This window comes from Brachyhypopomus gauderio, chromosome 5 (genome assembly GCF_052324685.1).
Source record: "Brachyhypopomus gauderio isolate BG-103 chromosome 5, BGAUD_0.2, whole genome shotgun sequence".
NCBI lineage: Eukaryota > Metazoa > Chordata > Actinopteri > Gymnotiformes > Hypopomidae > Brachyhypopomus > Brachyhypopomus gauderio.
The window spans coordinates 33,208,828-33,228,703 of NC_135215.1; the positions used below are offsets into that span (position 1 = coordinate 33,208,828).

The 19,876-nt window shown below is 39.0% G+C and overlaps 1 protein-coding gene across 6 annotated transcripts in view; it reads left to right on the forward strand.

Moving 5' to 3' along the window:
• Positions 1-19,876, forward strand: part of grm8b (glutamate receptor, metabotropic 8b) — a 92,270-nt gene that overhangs the window by 36,970 nt on the left and 35,424 nt on the right. Inside the window, exon 1 of one of the 6 annotated variants that reach the window (XM_077007286.1) lies at positions 16,506-16,532. The exons of 4 other annotated variants lie outside the window; for them this stretch is intronic. In XM_077007286.1, coding sequence (XP_076863401.1) covers positions 16,529-16,532 — 4 coding nt within the window. In that variant the 5' untranslated portion in view covers positions 16,506-16,528. Of the gene's footprint in view, positions 1-16,505; positions 16,533-18,322; positions 18,349-19,876 lie in introns of those variants that run through there. One more of the 6 variants, XM_077007287.1, reaches the window with a different exon arrangement.

Here is a 19,876-nt window from a genome sequence, read left to right on the forward strand (position 1 = left end):
TGTTCTTGTGCACCTAAAGTAATGCTTTACTGCTCCCATTTAGGTCTGGAGGCTTTCCCAAGATAATTACAAGTGGCATAGCTGGATATCCTCTCTTTGCTGAGCTGGCTGTTGTAAAACGTCTGTCTCACAATCAATTAGCTATACCTGCAATGCTACTGCAGATAACAAAGACTGGAGTCTCTCATTCACAGCCCCCCACAGACTTTTAAGGAGTCTCACACCAGCCCAAGATAAAGGTCCTTAATGAGCCCGTAACTGGCAGAGGACGCTCGAGCCCCATTCTGAGTTCTGCAAAACGTCACTGTATGTGCAGTGCCACTGCAACACTGCTGCTGGAGTGGAAATTGTCCCTTAAATGCAAACACACTGACTTCATTGCCTGGTATAAGCTGTCATGGATTAAGAATTCATTTGCATACCATTAAAAAAAAGATAAAACTCAGCCTTGCCCAAAACCACGTCATTTGAACTTCCATTCTCAGAATGTCTAACAACCATGCAGGAGCGACATCTTCAAATAATAATATTTGGAGTCTGGTAATCCTATTAGGTTAGATTAAATATTTCAGGTCCTCTTCTTTCATTCCTTTTCACCTTTGAAGTTTAGAAGTATTTTTATCCATTCTCTCACACCTTTCTTCTCTCTCCATCTGGAGATACTCCCAGTTGAGCAGCAACCCCTCCCATCTGCTAAATTAGATAAACTGCTTTTGGGGGAAAAAGGGAAGATGCTGTCCTGCCCAACCATAGAGGGCACCAAAGCTCACACAATATCACTGTGTTGTCACTGGAAAATGGATACCCTAAAATGTCCATTTACCATCATATTTCATAGCCCATAAGTGTGATTACTCATCAAGGTAATCCTTCTTTCCATTGTACCCATTCAGTGAGTATCTTTTCCAGTCAGAGTAAAGAAAGGGATTCTTCCTAAGGTTTCGTTATAGAAAATGCTTAGAGCATTTTCATATGAATGGTTACATGTTATTTTCAGTGTGTTCTTTGTGATACCTTGTTGCTTGAATTGAAAAGGTTTGCACTGGCTTATTGGAGGTGTTCTTAGATCATTGAACAATTTCCTGATGGCCCAAATGAAAACATCTAATTTAAGTCAAACATGTCAAGACCTGCTCACCAACCCTTTGAGAGGACACTTGTAAACAGTGCAGTACTGAGGCTCAGGTGAGGTGAAAGGACGGGAGGTGAGAGGCATTCAAGTGTATCATGTTTCATATCGAGGTTGAAATGACCTTTGTCGTTTTTCCCTGCAAAATCATGTATTCATTTTTCAACCAACTAAATGTATTTTTATATCTTTCCAACCTCGTGGGTGTACGATTATATAAATATATAGCTTTCCAGTTGACACCTGTTGAATGCATTCCAAAACTTAGTGAATGTAGGCCTACCTACATTTAAGGGTTTAAGGGAGGTATTTTTAAGAATTTGGCTGGAGAGCCGGTCTGACCTGGACAGAAATATTTTACAGTAGGTGTCCTACACACCCAGAACCATCATTTAGTAAATATTAGTAAATTACCTTTCACTTTCTTTCTTAATGATTACAAAAAATACCATAGACACCTAATATACATAGATTTAAGGCTAACTTGGAGTTACTGGCAGGGGTGTAACCTTCTAGGACTGGAGTTTAGTATCTTTTGCCAAGGCTTGATGACACAAGTCTTTAGGTCCTGTGCCACTTAGGAACCTCAGTCAAAATTGTAACCAAGCAGTCACATAATACTTTCCCTGAGGTGACCTGAAAATGCTGTCACGATTCAAACGGTAAACGATCAAAATCAACTACAGATAACTGTTTGAGAAAAGAAAAACATAGTTGACTTTTTGTTTTATTGTTGTGTTAAAAGCAATAACAGTTTATTAATTTATAAAAACTCACTTCAGAATATACCAGACATACCCGTTTTCATAACATTTTTATTTTCTATACTGATGTTTATACTGACGTTATGAACTACAAAACATTTTTAGACTAGATTTTGTGAAAGCACCCATTGTCCAGGTTACTATGCTCTCATTTCTTCTGTCTATTGTAATACACACCTTAAAAGTAATTTAACATATTCTCTATGCTTTCAGTCCCCTTTTCCTCTCCTCTGCCATGGTTGAGTGAAACGCAGTCAGATATTGCAGTCTTGTACTTTTGATCTCAGTAAATGTGAGGCATTAGATCATACCAAAGTTACATTGCCAAAAGAGGCCAGTTAAGATAGATCTACAGGGGAATGTTAGCATTGACTCAGATCATTAACTCCACCTGCTATTTTGGACCGGGTTGGCAGATAACAGGATCAGACACACCATTCAGTTTTTGGTCATGGAGGGTATTACCGGCATTCAAAACATAGAGAAGCAAAAGATATGAGCAAAATCCACTACAGCAATACAGTTCTGGAAAGAAAGACAGGAGGGTCCAGACAACAGACAGACGAGCAGAGCTGTAAGTGTAGGAGAAAGTATGAAACAGTGTGTGCAGCTTCACTCAGACTGACCTCTTTTTTACTTCACTGTACGCACATAGTGGCTATAGAGACAGAACACCAGCCCCGTGCTTCCTACAGGAAATCACCATCTTTTTTTTCATATATACAGTATATATAAGGAGTTGGAAGAATCCAGGCAGTATGTGCACGGTGTTAATATCCTAGACAGGCTTGTCATGCTACTAGGCTTCATAGCTCTGTGAGAGGTACCGAGTAATGAGACATTCATCCTCTGCTTTGCATTACCTGAAAAGGGGTCATTTGTCTACAGCATCCTGTGAGCAGGAAGAGATTGAACCTGGCCATTTGCAATATCAGTGTTTAGAATTTACATCTAACAACTGGTCCCTGAAAGGCTCTTTACATAAATCTTATCAACCTCTTTAGGAACTTGTGTAAGTAGACCAAGAGTTCTATACATACACAACCAACTACTACACGGTGTAGAGTATATGGATTTAGATTTGATTTAGTTAATTTGTGGAACTGCTTTTTAATCATTGACTCACATGATGATTGAATAAGCATTGGACCATACCTTGTTCTATGTAACATGCTTAGATAGACAAAAAGTTACATCAAAACGATTCATTGACCTTAACAGGGATTACGGGTTGGTTATGACCCCCGTATAAAACCCAGTAAGTGTTAGTGGACATGGATATATTTAGAATGGTTCTCCTTCATTAGTTTTGTAACCAAAAGTGAAAGTGTTGTCTCAGCTATTCAGATCATTTGACCTGCATGGCTTTGCTGTGACTTTGGTTGACTGAGCTTGCTAATTACCATTTATGATGAACAGACTGTTGCGGGAAGCCAAAAACTCTAAAATAACCTAAAATTATGGCAAGTCAGAGTAACCTGGTATATATGGGCTAATGGGCTGAGAACGTCTCGCCTTTTAACTAATAAAGCCAATATAATAATCACTCATATTTTCGCTAACTACATCATATTATTTGCTTTTAGGAAATGCCTTGAAGCATTATTATTTTTAACCTTTGTGAATCTAAGAACTATTGCAGCACCTAAAGGTCATAAGTGAAATACAGCTTGGTTAGGGTGGGATGATCTAGCCACAGTTTGTAGATTTACAGTCTGTCAAGTGTGTTTTAACTGTTATATACAATGAAATTCCACCTTTATTACATGTCCAGACCATGATGTCTAGACCTTCACAATTTCTGCATTCAATACTGCTTGTAGCAGATAGCTTATAAAAAGCAACACATCACAGAGGAACATAACACATGTAACACATAGTCAATGTTTATAGTTGTTTTTTGGGTTATCTAAGTATATCCTGATATCATCCAGGATGAGCTGGAAACCTTTAGCTAGCTTCCATGGCTTAATGCCCACACATTTATATTTTTCTTTGATTATTTGTTTTGTTTAATTGATGAAAGATAGATAGATAAATGAAAGATAAGATAAATAAAACAATACAAAAGTGATTAAAAAAACATTTTGGTAGAAAAAAATAGGTCTGTGAAATTTGCGTAGTATAGTGCAGGAAGCCTGGATCACACAGAATGTAGCTTTAACTCCTGTATTTCGAGAGCGCTGCAGTGCTAACAAACGCACGTGGATCACAAGCCTCGGACGAAGCACAACACACACACTTAAGTATACAAACGACAACAGGTAACAGATGAGGCGACTTACAGAGACGAACATCTAAACATTAACAACCATGCACACACACGAGTGGACACAAATAAACAACTAACATTACCTATTATCTACACACAGACATGCCCAAAGAGAGAGGACACGAGACTGTACTGCAACAGTGTAAATTATTAGCTGTGAAGACAGTCAAATGCGTGTTTTCCACTACGCCGGTTTTAAAAGTATTAGCGGCTCGCTAGGCTTGTAAACTAACCGCGCACCACGAAAATGTAGCAGTGTGTCGCCCCGTTTGTGCAGGTGAGCCCGCGGACCGGCTGGGGAGCCACATGAAACCAGGCAAAGAGCCGCATGGTTGCCGCGGGTTGGCCACCCCTGCTCTAGATGGAACCAGACTTTCCCCCTGTTCTAGAAATAGGAAGATTTGCAGTCCAAGCATTATGAACTTATTACTTCACAAGCTGCAGATGAAGTCCCTGGGATGTAGTTAGTTAGTGTGAAGGTGCAGGGCATATTTTCTGTGTCATTATTTTGGGCATATCAATAACTATGATCCCTTATGGGCTTGAATTCACAGAAAATAGGTCAGGTATACATTTTTTAATACACAGGAGTTATAATACATAGTAGGCATACTTTATTGTCCGTAAATACACCCCCAGTAGTCTCACTGTTAAAATTATTGAGTCCCTATAGTATTCTTTATTCTTCTAGCTCAAGACACTAGCGTGAGTGATATGGAAAACAAGGACGTTATTCACTATGTTGACAAAGCTAAAGGCCAGTCCTGTTGTCAGATGAGTATTCATGCAAAAAAAGAAAGAAAAACAATTTTTTTATATAAATAACATCAATTACTTATAGAGGTGCTAATATGTTTTGCTCAGGTTTTAATTAAGGTTTTAATTTTACTGCTAAACTTGACATTAAAACCTAGGATTGGCTTTTATACTTCTGGAGATTTAGTCTCTAAGCCCTTTTATAGCTTAGACATGCAAAATCTGATATCAATTGTGATTTGGCATAATTAAGCTACAACCTAATTATGCAACTTGCAAGCTGCAATGTCACATTTCAGAGCAACGATAGACTACTTAATATCACAACTGCAGTCCACAGTAAACATTTGAGAATATAATATATAATATATTATAATATAATCTATTCCTGGGTATTGATTAGAAGAGACAGCATTTCTTTCCTAGAAGTTTATAAAATGATTATGGAGATCTACAAAGTGACTAGCTTTTAAAGAGTTTTTACACCAATTATTAAAGAATGTTTACACCAATTTATAAATATAAAATGACCAATACAACCAACAGCATGCCATATGTAAATTACACATACAAGAACACACACAAAAACACACACACAAATTACCTCATGTTTTCTATGCCTTTCCACATGACTGAGGGCAACAATGTAAATTGGTTTTTCACATGGTCCAATAGTGTTCATGTTCATTTTCTTCACCAACTATATTAAATGAAAGAATTAAAAGCATAATGTAAGTTTATGTTTATTTAATATGGTTCTATAGAAATATTCTTTCAGAGAAAAGTGCTTACTGAAAGTTAATGCTATGCTTTTATTCTTTAATTTCAACAACAAAAAGAATTTCTTGACTGATTAACATTGCTCATGGGAAACTATTTGTATAAATCTATACTTTAGAGTGATGGGTAGATGATAAAAAATATTTGATGAAGATGAATTACTTTACTATTTTCATCTTGTTTAATGACATTACTCTCCTGAAAGCCTCCAGGATTTAACAGCAACCCATGCTATATATATTGAATCAGAACTACATACTGTACTGTGCGCTGTATACTGTAACCTCAAGTAAATGACATTATGACTTTATGGCAAAAAAAAAATCTCATACACATCAGTAAATATAAAACTGCTTTTGAGGTTGGTTGTGGATTATACTAGGTGGTTGGAACCTAGGTATGACCCCTTCTTTAACCACTGCCATCATATCCCGTGATGAGTGCAGCCGGAACAACTCTGGAGGCAACATTTGAGTGGTGCCTCTTCACACGTTTCCACGGTGCTATTTCCATTCACAGCTCATTCATATTTCCCATATTTCCTTTCATCCTCTGTCTCCATTTGTTTAGTCAACATCACAGAGAAGGAGGCAGATAAGAAGGTGGAAGAAAGACAACAGTGGAGGAGAAGAAAAGTCTGAGTGATAAAAAAAAAATGAAAGCCCTTCAATTAATTTCTCAGCAGATCCATTGACAATGTGCCTGGTGTGATAAAAAAGCAGAGATGGTTCTCATGGTTTGATAATGTATGCGAAACCAGTCGGCTGAAATCGACTCGCTCAGCAATCGGTGCCTCCCCCACGCTTGTGTTTTGCATGACGGATTATCTTGAGCCGATGGAGGGGGGGGTGGGGGTGGGGGGTGGGATCTTGTTGTGCTTACCCGCCGAAGCATTCACCACTGCTATCAGACACCGTATCACTGCAGCAGGAGCACAAAATGGACCTATCAGCTGTTGTACTCAAGTAAGCCGTTATTAGGTGCAGCTTATATATCAGACGTTCTTGACCCGCTCGCGAAATACATTTCTTACACTGAACTGTTCTACCAGTTTATATGCCTTGTGGAGCAAAAATGAGAAACACTATAGTCACCATTATATTTTGGTGATCTCAAATGTGTTTTTTTTTTTTCATGGATAAAAGAGAACTATACAAAACAGTTGAAAATCTGTCAGCAGGTAATTGTGAGTCTACCTTCTTAATAATGAGGGAGAATAGATTGCCACTGTCAACTTGCTGCTGGGTGTGGGGACCTCATGTTGGCCATAAATCTCTCACAAGTTTTGCTCTGTGCGAAATTGAAAGTTTTTGAACTCACTGTCTTACATTTTATGTGTGAAGTTTAATTTTACCCTTCAGCAATATACAACATACTTGTTTACAGTGCCTTTGAACAATAGTTACAACCCTCACAAAAATGATTAAATAATTATAAGATTAAGATGGATGTATAACTCCTTTAACATCCTTTGGATGTTACTGGGCTTGCATGAAGGATTCATCCTCAGATAGTTTGTTCTTCAGCATTGGGCCAAGATAGGTTTATATCTACAAGCCAATGCAGTTTAATCCACTTCTCTATGCTCCTCACCCTAAGCTTGAGCTTCCTGACGTGTCCTTCTTCGCTCTGTAGAGTTTAGCTTTTGTGAATGGCTGACTAAAGTTTTGCACAATTTTTTTTTTACTGGCAGAATGACAACCATGTTAAAGGGCCAACTGCAGAGGCTGTCAAGACCGGTAAAGATGAGATCTACAATTTAACTGTTACCTTTAATCTCCCAATGATTACAGATGGTTTTCAATAAAGCCGCTGTGTCATTTTCACACTGGTGTTCTTCATATAACTATAGATAATAATATAGTGTATCTATATGAACATTTAAGCGAAGCAATTCTCCTTGATGTCAAAAGGTATTCACTATGCTTGAATATTTCATTTTAAAGGAAGCTCTTCAAAACCGATTTTTCCTCAGAATTTCTTAAAACTCAGATGAGATTCAATTACAATACATTACAATAATAATAGACCAACATTTTTCTTTTCTCCAAAGAATACTTTGAAAGATGAATAATATAATAAAGGAAACAATGATCAAATGCCCATTTGGCTGTGTTGTACTATTGTATTTAGCAAAGAAGTCTTAAATGAGTGCTGACTACACTCAGTAATGACGGCGAATGAGAAAAGTTAGCAGTTATAATGGATGCATCAGAAAGTCTCCTTCTCAAAAGCTCCACCGGTGATGAAACAGTCATTTAACTGAAAGAACGCCACAGAATACAACCTGTACAAAGCAGAAAAATGCAACAGTGCTGATCTGCTTCACTGAATAATCACCTGCAAGTCGTCTTGTGCACCATCATTGCTCGGTGTTTTCACTTGAGTGGGTCCGTCGTGCCTTTGGGGTCTGGGCCCCCACTAAACGGAGGCCCAGGTTGGCACTGCAACAAGAGAGGTTAGGTGATATTTGACAGCCAACAACATGAGAGCATGAAGGCTCACTCAGTCGTGGCCAAATGTTTGCAGGTTACGGATGATGAGCTTACTAAACGAATAAACACCACAATGGAAGTGTAAAGACGTTTTACTGCTAAGAGGTACCTTTCCCGGCATTTAAAACTTTATATGACATATACTCTACTACAACATTCACTGTATAATTTAATATGTCAAGTAAGATAAAACAGCAAAAAGATAAGAAAAGAAAATGTGCGTAACTTAAGTTTTTACAAGAATGTAATTGTGACATGCAACTGTGAGGACTATGGAGCTTTGAAATATGCCAATTTCATTGCTTCTTATGAAATTATTTTACTATGCTCATCAATCCTTGCATTGTGAATGCCTTTGGTTACGAGGGAATACTCCCTGATTTGAATGCGTCCTGATTGTGTTGAATATTTTATGGCCTTAAGTCTTATGTCTGCCAGCAGGATTAATGTGTCCATGAGCGAATGCTCTAAAGTATTGCTCTGCCCTAATTGATCGCTTGTGCATGTCTCCTTGGATGCTATTCAAAGGGAATATGCTGTAAGCAACAGCAAATGTAAGGCTGGCTTACAGGAAAACACATCTATTTTCAGCCAAGGTTCTTCTTTTGTGTTCCCTCGTTTAAAAAAAATAAAAAATTATTTCAAGAGACCTTGGAAACAGAGCATGACATTTTTAGTAGTCCTGAGGAATTCACCACATAGCAACATTTTGTAATGATGGAACTAAAACAATTTTTACCAGGAGCTGGCCAGCTGATACATGGTTTATGTAGGCAATTGCATAATAGAGAGTCATCTATATAATATCAAAAATAATAAGCAAGGCACAGGATGATTTTACCAAAGATGAGTACTTGGGTTTTTTATACAGTACTTTATTGGTGGTTTATTGGTTGGTTTGTATTAACTTATTGTTTGTCTACAGGGTTCCACATTTCTTTCCTTGCTTCACTGGTCAGCTTCTATTTTAGAAGATTTAATTTAACATCCCCATTGCACCTCTGAGCTAAAAACGTTTGTCACTGTTCAGTAAGGAAAGGGCAGCACTGAGGAACAGCTAATGTCCTCCGTTTTACCATGCACGTGATTTTTAAAAGGGTGACTAAGACCTGAAAAAGACTCATTTGTGGTTTAATTAGGACATTCAGTGAGTTGAAAGGTTATTTCAATGGTTTGCAGTATTTAGAAGAGGAAATAATTTAATGATTTATTTCATTATTTCTTTGATAGTTTGTCCAGTTTTCTCATGCATTGCTCATAGCAACAGAACATTCAGTTAAACAAATTGAATTAAATGAACTTTAAATAAAAAAAAGTCACGTATAAGCAGCTTTCTGTTGGTATGTATATTTGAACTCCATATTTGCCGTACTGCAACTGTCCATTTCTGACACGACTGAGTTAGGATTAATCATGTATGGACTCCTTCGGTAAATGCTAGTTATTGTAAAGGTGTTGAAATAGTACCAACGTACATGAATCTTGGATAGATGACTTTAATTAAGCAATTTCTACAACTTTTCAGTTAATTTATGAGGGAAACATAGGCCTTCAGCCATTGATCGACACCAACAGGAATGACAGTGTATTTTAAGTGTTGCCTTATGGAAGAAAATTTAACTTGACCTTTAACCTATGCTGTCCACACCAGTATGCCTCATTGACTAACTGTGTTTTTCAGCACAGGGTTCAATAAAGGATAATGAATTAGAGTTGCTGCAGAAAATGTAATGAGACTGAAACTGTGATGAACAAAGAAGGACTAGGAAAACATATTTTCAGTAACAAAATGCATTCCAAATTCCAGCAAATAAATAGTAAAAAAACCAAAAAGTCTGAAGCGTTGACACCTCACATTTCATATGCAAACCTCAGCACCTAGATATTAAGGCTCAACCTTTACCGTTTCTGCAAAGCTTATTTTTGCCATGCTGAGGGTTTGATCTTTTTGTCCTGGTGTCTCATTGGACTCAAAGCAGCAGTGTCTGGCAGGCTACAGCTGCTCTACTAAGAAAACAGCAGGACACGGTGACACCTTCACACCCTCTATAACAGCAGGACACAGTGACACCTTCACACGCTGTATAACAGCAGGACACGGTGACACCTTCACACCCTCTATAACAGCAGGACATGGTGACACCTTCACACCCTCTATAACAGCAGGACATGGTGACACCTTCATTCTCTCTACAACAGCAGGACACAGTGATACCTTCACACCCTCTATAACAGCAGGACACGGTGATACCTTCATTCTCTCTACAACAGCAGGACTCGATGACACCTTCATTCTCTCTACAACAGCAGGACACGGTGACACCTTCACACCCTCTATAACAGCAGGACACGGTGACACCTTCACACCCTCTATAACAGCAGGACACGGTGACACCTTCATTCTCTCTACAACAGCAGGACATGGTGACACCTTCATTCTCTCTACAACAGCAGGACACGGTGACACCTTCACACCCTCTATAACAGCAGGACACGGTGACACCTTCATTCTCTCTACAACAGCAGGACACGGTGACACCTTCACACCCTCTATAACAGCAGGACACGGTGACACCTTCATTCTCTCTACAACAGCAGGACATGGTGACACCTTCATTCTCTCTACAACAGCAGGACACGGTGACACCTTCACACCCTCTATAACAGCAGGACACGGTGACACCTTCATTCTCTCTACAATAGCAGGACACGATGACACCTTCATTCTCTCTACAACAGCAGGACACGGTGACACCTTCACACCCTCTATAACAGCAGGACACGGTGACACCTTCACACCCTCTATAACAGCAGGACACGGTGACACCTTCATTCTCTCCACAACAGTATGACACAGTGACACCTTCATTCTCTCCACAACAGCAGGACATGGTGACACCTTCACACCCTCTATAACAGCAGGACACGGTGACACCTTCATTCTCTCTACAACAGCAGGACATGGTGACACCTTCATTCTCTCTACAACAGCAGGACACGGTGATACCTTCACACCCTCTATAACAGCAGGACACGGTGACACCTTCATTCTCTCTACAACAGCAGGACATGGTGACACCTTCATTCTCTCTACAACAGCAGGACACGGTGATACCTTCACACCCTCTATAACAGCAGGACATGGTGACACCTTCATTCTCTCTACAACAGCAGGACTCGATGACACCTTCATTCTCTCTACAACAGCAGGACATGGTGACACCTTCACACCCTCTATAACAGCAACACATGGTGACACCTTCATTCTCTCTACAACAGCAGGACACGGTGACACCTTCATACCCTCTATAATCAATCAATCAATCAAATTTTATTTATATAGCGCTTTTTACAACAGTTGTTGTCACAAAGCAGCTTTACAAGTGCCGAGTCCTAGCCCCCAGTGAGCAAGCCAACAGCATATAACAGTATAGCATATAGCAGTATAACAGCAACACATGGTGACACCTTCATTCTCTCCACAACAGCAGGACACGGTGACACCTTCATTCTCTCCACAACAGCGGGACACAGTGACACCTTCATTCTCTCCACAACAGCAGGACACAGTGACACCTTCATTCTCTCCACAACAGCAGGACACAGTGACACCTTCATTCTCTCCACAACAGCAGGACACGGTGACACCTTCACACCCTCTATAAGAGCAGGACATGGTGACACCTTCATTCTCTCCACAACAGCAGGACACGGTGACACCTTCATTCTCTCCACAACAGCAGGACACAGTGACACCTTCACACCCTCTATAACAGCAGGACACGGTGACACCTTCATTCTCTCCACAACAGCAGGACACAGTGGACACCATCAAGGCTGCAGCTGAAAAGCAGCTATGTGACTCACACTGCAAACATCCCGTGGCATGAAAACGGCTCACACACATCAGCAGCTGGTGTGACCTCTATGCAAATTTCATTCATAGAAGCGGGGCCCGTTTTCATTTTGTTTTCCTTTCAGTTTGACTGCACTGCAGTTCTGTTTGTTTTCTCCACGGTCTCTGCAGCAGCCTGTGACCCAGAGGTCTTGTGCTCAGCCTTTGGCAGCAAGAGTGATAGAGTTGTTCAGCAGTAAGATTTGATTGGGTGGAAAGCCCTTCAAAGTCTGTGACTCAAACTGAATCTTAGGAGCATACTTCTGATTAAGGAACTGCTGGAATAGGTTAATACATCTATTGTCTGGGTAGCTCAGGGCATCCTTGGAGAATAGAAACCAGTCCAATAACTAGATAAGATGTAATTAATGGGAATGATTCTACTGATTAGTGACAATAAAACCATTGAATTCATATATATTGGCTTAGAAAGAACTTCTGCAATTTAGAAAATAGCCAAGCTTGTTACCACCTAAATTCATCTTTGATGTATTTAATTATTTTTTGTGGAACTAAATGGGTTAGGTCAAATATCAGCTGTACTGTATGTGTACAAGATTATTTTTTAAATTCAGGTCTCACTGGTGAAGGACAATAGCATCTCCATGCTGTGCTCCTGATGCTTTAGGTGAATGAACATTTAGTGCCTCTGCACTCAGAGTGCTACTGCTGTTCATCTGGGCACATGCTCTTACATCTTACACTGGACAACAAAAAAATTAAACATGCAGGAGTTTTAATGCTAAATTTGAATCTGCTTTTGGCGTTATTCTATTACATATGGATTTTAAGTGACAGGGCAATTTATTAGAGGCAATTAAAAGGGCAATTAAAAAAGGTTTACATAAAGTATATACATCTTATAAATAAGCCTGTTATTACATTTAAAATATGTACAAACTTGTGTACAGTGTATAATTTTAGTGTACAGTGTCACGGTACAGCCCCGGACCCTTCCCTTCTGGGCGTGTATTAACGTAGTCTGTGTGTTTATATGTACTTCTGTGGGTGTGGTTGTGTGCGTGTACACTCGTCTCGTTAGTCTAATGTGCTTGTTATGTGATGTGTATAAATTGTGTGTGTTCGTCTCATCCTCTGCTCGTCTTTATAAGTCCGCTATGTGTGCGTTATTAGGCAGGCGTTATTAGGACATAACGTGTCAGCGTTACGTGTACGTGTCAGTGTTACATGTGCGTGTCAGCGTTACGTGTACGTGTCAGTGTTACATGTGTGTGTCAGTGTTACGTGTACGTGTCGGTGTTACGTGCACGTGTCAGTGTTACATGTGCGTGTCAGCATTACGTGTGAGTGTCAGCGTTATGTGTGTGTGTCAGTGTTACGTGTGTGTGTCAGTGTTACGTGTGTGTGTCAGTGTTACATGTGCGTGTCAGCGTTACGTGTACGTGTCAGTGTTATGTGTGTATGTCAGCGTTACGTGTACATGTCAGTGTTACGTGTGCGTGTCAGTGTTACGTGTGCGTGTCAGCGTTACGTGTGCGTGTCAGCGCTGTATGCGTGTCAACACTGTGTGAGTGTCAGCGTTACGTGTGCGTGTCAGCGCTGTGTGCGTGTCAGCATTACGTACGTCCACTCTTGCGCTATAGTCTATAGCATATAGTCTTTAAATAATACTTCTGTGTTCCTGCCACTTGTGTCCGCATCCTCAAATTCCTCACCAGCGTTACAGCTTATAATTTTATCTACATTTGGCCTCAGTATCCAAAATTCCTTTTAGTGTCCAGCAATGGGCTGCCAACATAAAATTGATATAATTTCCGTGCTACCACTGGAACAAAAAAACTGTGGGTGACAGAATTATTCTGAAAACATATTTGGATCTAGTGTGCAAAAATACATAATAAACAGGAGGCAGGAAGCAAAGTCATTGTTGACCAATGTTATCATTTTTATTCATTGCTGTGTAATCCTTTCACCCCGTGGTGTGTTCTGACATACATGATAGATATTTCTTGCTTTCATTTCTCTACTTATGATTGCACATTACAGTGTACACTCAGTAGCCACTTTATTAGGTACACCTGTCCAACTGCTCATTAACGCAAATGTTGATTCAGCCAATCACATGGCAGCAACTCAATGCATTTAGGCATGTACACATGGCCAAGACAATCTGCTACAGGTCAAACCGAGCATCAGAATGGGGAAGTGACTTAAGTGACTTTGCATGCTGTGGCATGGTTGTTTGTGCCAGACGGGCTGGTACAGAGAATGGTCCGAAAAAGAGAAAATATCCAGTGAGCGGCAGTTCTGTGGGCGCAAATGCCTTGTTGATGCCAGAGGTCAGAGGAGAATGGGGAGACTGGTTCGAGCTGATAGAACGGCAACAGTAACTCAAAGTGGGAGGAACACTCACTTCAATACCTCAACTGCAATTCTTCTTTATTCGTCCACGTTAAGGTTAAAAACCACAGAGCTAAAATGTCAGCTTGGCCGGCCTTCACCAGAGGAGACAAAATATGTATGTATGAGAGAAAACAGAATTGTACTGGGGAGAAAGAGAGAATTCAACAGTATTGGGAAAAAAGATTCGAAATTTGATAAAAAAAATAACAATACTAAAAGAGGTGTAAAGTCTGGCATGTATGTGAGTATAACAATATGCAATGGACCCTCAGCCTTACGGTAAAAACATATCCACCATACTTTATAAAGATAAGTCCACCATACTTTACTGTGGGGGTCGTGATACACGCAGCATCTGCAGTATGCTATAAATCTGAGACAGTGACTTCAAAGCCATGTATGAGGCTTTTGTATTAATAATACTCGAGTTACCCAACAGATTATTGTTGCCCTATATTAGGTCCTTACTAACCAACACACAAAAACACTTTCTGAAAGAATTCTATTTCTTTCTGATTCAAGGCCACTTTATTTTTTATTTTTTTATTACAATTCATCATAAGAAATGTCATAAACGGGAACTGAGTTTTTTTCATTACACAGTCTCACTATACAGTCACACAGTTTCTGATGCTTTGAAAGTCTCTGTAAAAGTGTAGAGATACATCAAATAATGAAAAAAAATATACATTTTCATGAAATGAATGGCTTTTAACTGCTTTTGAATATACAGTTGACTTATCAAAAAGAATATTTCTGTGGTGATGTAAGTTGTTACATAAAAACAAACCCCAAAGAAACCATCTGTTTTCACTCTGGCTGGTCTCATTCCATTCCTTTCATTCTCTTTTTCTCAATGTCATTACATTTCCGTGGAGAAATTACACATTGATTATTTTCCACTGCATGGCTGATATGTCTCAAAGCTCTCCTCTTGTCAAAAAGCAATTTAGAATTTTTAAACTTTTGATTCTCCACTCAGACTAAATTATTTAGAGGAAAACTTTAAATCTTTGAGAGAAAGTCTGAAACTGTTGATGGGAAATTTCAGTTTCTCTCTCATTTTCTCTATGGCTACAGAATGGGTGTTGTAGGTATCACTATACACTACCTGACTTTCTTAGAACTTCAGGTGTTTCACAACTGTGAAAAACCGACATCATCGTAGGGGCCTTATCTGTTTGTGCTACAAGGCAAATTTGATCAGATCTTTTGCTGTTTTCATCCTGCTTATCTCTCCTATACAGCAGCAATAAAGTAATCTCTTAGCTAAACCATCTCATTAACACTGTGTTTGTGTCATCAGGCATGCATCTGAAATGCGTCGGAGACAGACGCCGAGGTTTATCATTACTGTTCTCAAAAGGAGGAAAGGACACATCTGTGCAGTACATCCCACAAATGTGTGCAATATACATGACCACAATGGTCAACGCTGAGGGGCATAGTTCTCCACACACGCGTCGTGTGTCACCTCTGAGCACAGCCGAGCAGGTTTGGGCTGCTGAGCTCGTAAACATGCCACTGTAGCGCGCTTCATTACGGCTGCAGGCGAGCATTCTCAGTAACATATTACTTGAAAAAATCTGTGGATATTTGCATAATTTACATAATACACAATTTGGGACAACATCAAGATTTTTGGTAGACAGAACTGGACAGAGATGTTCTAAGTATTCCTCTGAGAAAATGTCTGGATTCATATACTGCCTCTGTAGCTTAAATGAAATAGTTTCTACTTAAGCAAAATATCGAACCTACCTACAGCTCAGGTCAGGTTTCTGGGCTAAATGAAAGCGTTAAAAAGCTAACAAACCAGGTGGACTCGGTAGCTTAAAATGTTGGTTTGACCATGAAGAGTTCTTGCTTTCATCCTAAATGCAGAATGTGTAAAAACTGACTGAACAAGCCATCACTGAAAATTTCCAGGTCAGTGGAGTTCAACACTGTTCAGCTGTATTTCGTCCACCGAGGGCACATTGCTGATCACATCCTGTCAGTCTCAAACTCATTCTTCCTCCAGAGGAGTGGTTAGACACCAGCTGTGAGCCATGCCATTTTCAGCATTTAATCATGGGTAAAGTAATTTGTTTGCCTTGTGCTGTTTTTGTTCGTTTTTTGAAAATCGTCAGCTAGGCGAAGCTGCTCAACGCGCGTGTATTTGGTATGCTATTAGTCTTGGTTTTGAAGTGACAGTATCACCTTCCTTCCAGCCTGGGTAGACGGGAAGTGTAATACAAATACATGGGAGCTATTTTAACCTAACAGGTCAAAACACGTGGCCGCTATTAGTCAAACGCTTTTAGCCAAATCAATTGTGAATGCTAGCAAACTCCACTCACTTCATCTGTTAAAGTAGTTCTGTGTGCCTCTAAAAGACTTTGTTTATTCAGTATTCTGTGTTGTTATAGTCCATGAAATGTTATGTTTCTTAATCTAATAGTTACTCATCAGGTTGCATGCACACCCTAAATTAGTGCTTGAATTGCTATTATCATTCGGGAGCAGTGCACACGTAATTGCAGGTGTTTCTAAACGAGGCAGGAGATGGTGATTATAATCAAGGAGGTAGCCAACCTAAACCATGTGTAGGTTTAAAGTCAATTAATGCCCTAAAATACTTATCTGTTATATATATATATATATATATATAAACGCGGGGGGGGGCGTTGTTGTTGTTGTATTTCGTTGTATTTCGCGATCGATCGCCAGTGGAGGGCGACATATATATATATGGATCAGAGGTAAATAAACTAGATTTTTTTTTTTTTTCGCCGTGTGAAATCGGAAGTGTGGCGTGAGAGCGTGTGAAGACGGTAAAATGCGTGTGTCACACGCTCAATGCGTGAGACTTGAGAACACTGTGTGTGTATATATATATATATATATATATATATATATATATATATATATATATATATATATATATATATATATATATATATATTCTCATTAACTCATTATATATTTTATATATATATATATATATATATATATATATATATATATATATATATATATATATATATATATATAAAATCAATGACATTCTCATTAACATACAAGGGACACACAAATTGAGAAAGACATCAGCACCTCAGCCTTTGTCAAGTGTGGAACATCTATTCAAACAACTGGCTAATGACACCTTTCTCAATGAAATGTGTACCTGTCTCACTCTACAAGATCCTCTAGCATCAACCTGGCTAGCATATATGACTACAGTGTATATCATTGTTCCAGGCTGACAGATTGAATCAAATTGATGAGGCTTTGTGCAGTTTCATTAATGGCTGACATGCCCAGTGAAGTGTGATGTGTGATTGAGGAGGAAAGTCTTATATGCCCCATGGGCCATTTGCCCTGAAACCACAATGCCATCGCGGGATTACATGGCGTCAAAAAAAAGACAGTAATGGTTTGGAAACACTTTATGAGTGGACAAGATAAACACAAAGGGGAAGGCAGTAGAACATCTGAGCTAATGGTCCCAGAGAACAGACACACTCAGTAAGCATGAGCATGTGGCAGAAGACTTTCAACAGCTGCACTCACTACTTGTTGAAAAATGTTTGTATATAGTGTTCAGTGAAAAGCTAAGACACTTTTAAAAATCACAGTCATAATACATTTTCCGGTCCTAGACATGCTAAACATCTTTGAACTAAAATGGATTCAGGGATCAGATAAACCCTGAATGAGTGGGTGGCATCTTGTCTGAGTCAGAATGGTGTTTCATTATGGAACTAATCTGTTACACCTGGGTGAGTCGGAGGAAGAATACACAGGTGCTGTGAATTGTTAAAGTCAGACAGAGCAGTAGCACTGCAGTGCACTTTACCAGGAACAAAATGTGTTACAGATCAATAAATGGAAGGGATATTGTCTTTCAGGTGAGACCAAATCCAGATTAATTTAACAATCAATGGTGTTTAATCCCAATAGACTGTGTGGCCCTAATGCTTATTCCTGTTTGATTTTGCCATTCATCTTAGTTTGTGCACTCTGGTTTAGTTTTTAAGACGTTATAATGTTCAGTGTGTACTAACAAGACAGGGAGTGAGGTCATATTATGTTAATTTTCACCAAAAGCCAAAAACCTAACTAAATTAAGGCAACGTTTTGTTTTGTGCTGGTACTAATATGGGCTTTCAAATAGTTTGTGCTTGTTTAATATATTGTCATATGGCATATTGAATTCATGGTGACTTCTCCCCTGGGCTTTAACTTGCAATGATATTAAACCAAACTGGCACAAACATTTTTTATGACCCAAAATCAGCACAAATACAACACAAAAATGACAAGTTTTGTTCAGTTTCCTTGTAGACGAGTCCCAAGTCTGTGGAGGAATACTGGAGCATTACCTGAAGGCAGACTTTCATTTGTTTTCCTGGAAAATGAAGCCTATAGTCCCCTAGTATTAAGACAGGTCTGGCTTTACAGATTGAAGTCATGTTGGTGAAGAAAGAGAATGACTGACATAAGAAGTGGGGAATTGAGAAAGCAAAATGAAATTGAATTGTTTGTACAGTGGAAGAACAAGTTTTATGTTCACAGCAAAACAAAAGTAGATTGAATCACTTATAATTTTATAAGGAAACGTGGGCTTATTTACTGAGCAGTTAGTAAATTATTTGGTAGGCAATAAATCCTTCAGTTTGTTCTTTTTTAGGTTTAACAAAACAAAAAAAACTATTAATCACTCAGCCTTGTCAAAACCAAGCTTACACAAGACGTGGAGTTTTTTGTATCTAGATGAAATTGTGCTTCTCTTTTGAATAATGTTACATAAGAGTTATAATGAAATGCTTTGATTTACCCAAACCTCTCAGTTTTGCAGCATTAAAAGTAGTGAGAATGAGTTAGTTTAATTTAAATGCAAATACAGGCATTTAGATTTGGCAATAGTATGCTTTTTAGACTGTCACGTTTTATTCTAAACACTGGATATGGCTAACATGATGAATATTAAAAATAAACTGGCAATTAGAGGTAGCACCCAGAAAGAAACTGCATGAAAATGTATTAACTCTACTGATATTCATACTCTTGACACCTTCAGAAAAAGACATTAACACCAGTCAGTTACACATCTCTTTGCATTAGCCACACAACAGCTTTCTGTCATTTTGATGCTATGAAAACAATCTGTCCTGGTTGAAAATTGTCTGTACACCCACTCGCATATTCTTTGGGGATGTGTAATGGAGATGAATTGCATCCCCAGCCTTTTGCCAAACATGACGAGAGGGGAGCGTGTGGCTCTCTCATGGAAGATGAGAGGAAAATATGTAATTTTCTGAACCTATACTTTAGATCTGAAGGCTGGAATAAGATTGGCTAGAGTCACATATGTGGGCAACAAATGACGTGCCTTTCATTCAGTACACATGTATTACAACCTGATTAAATGAGTAC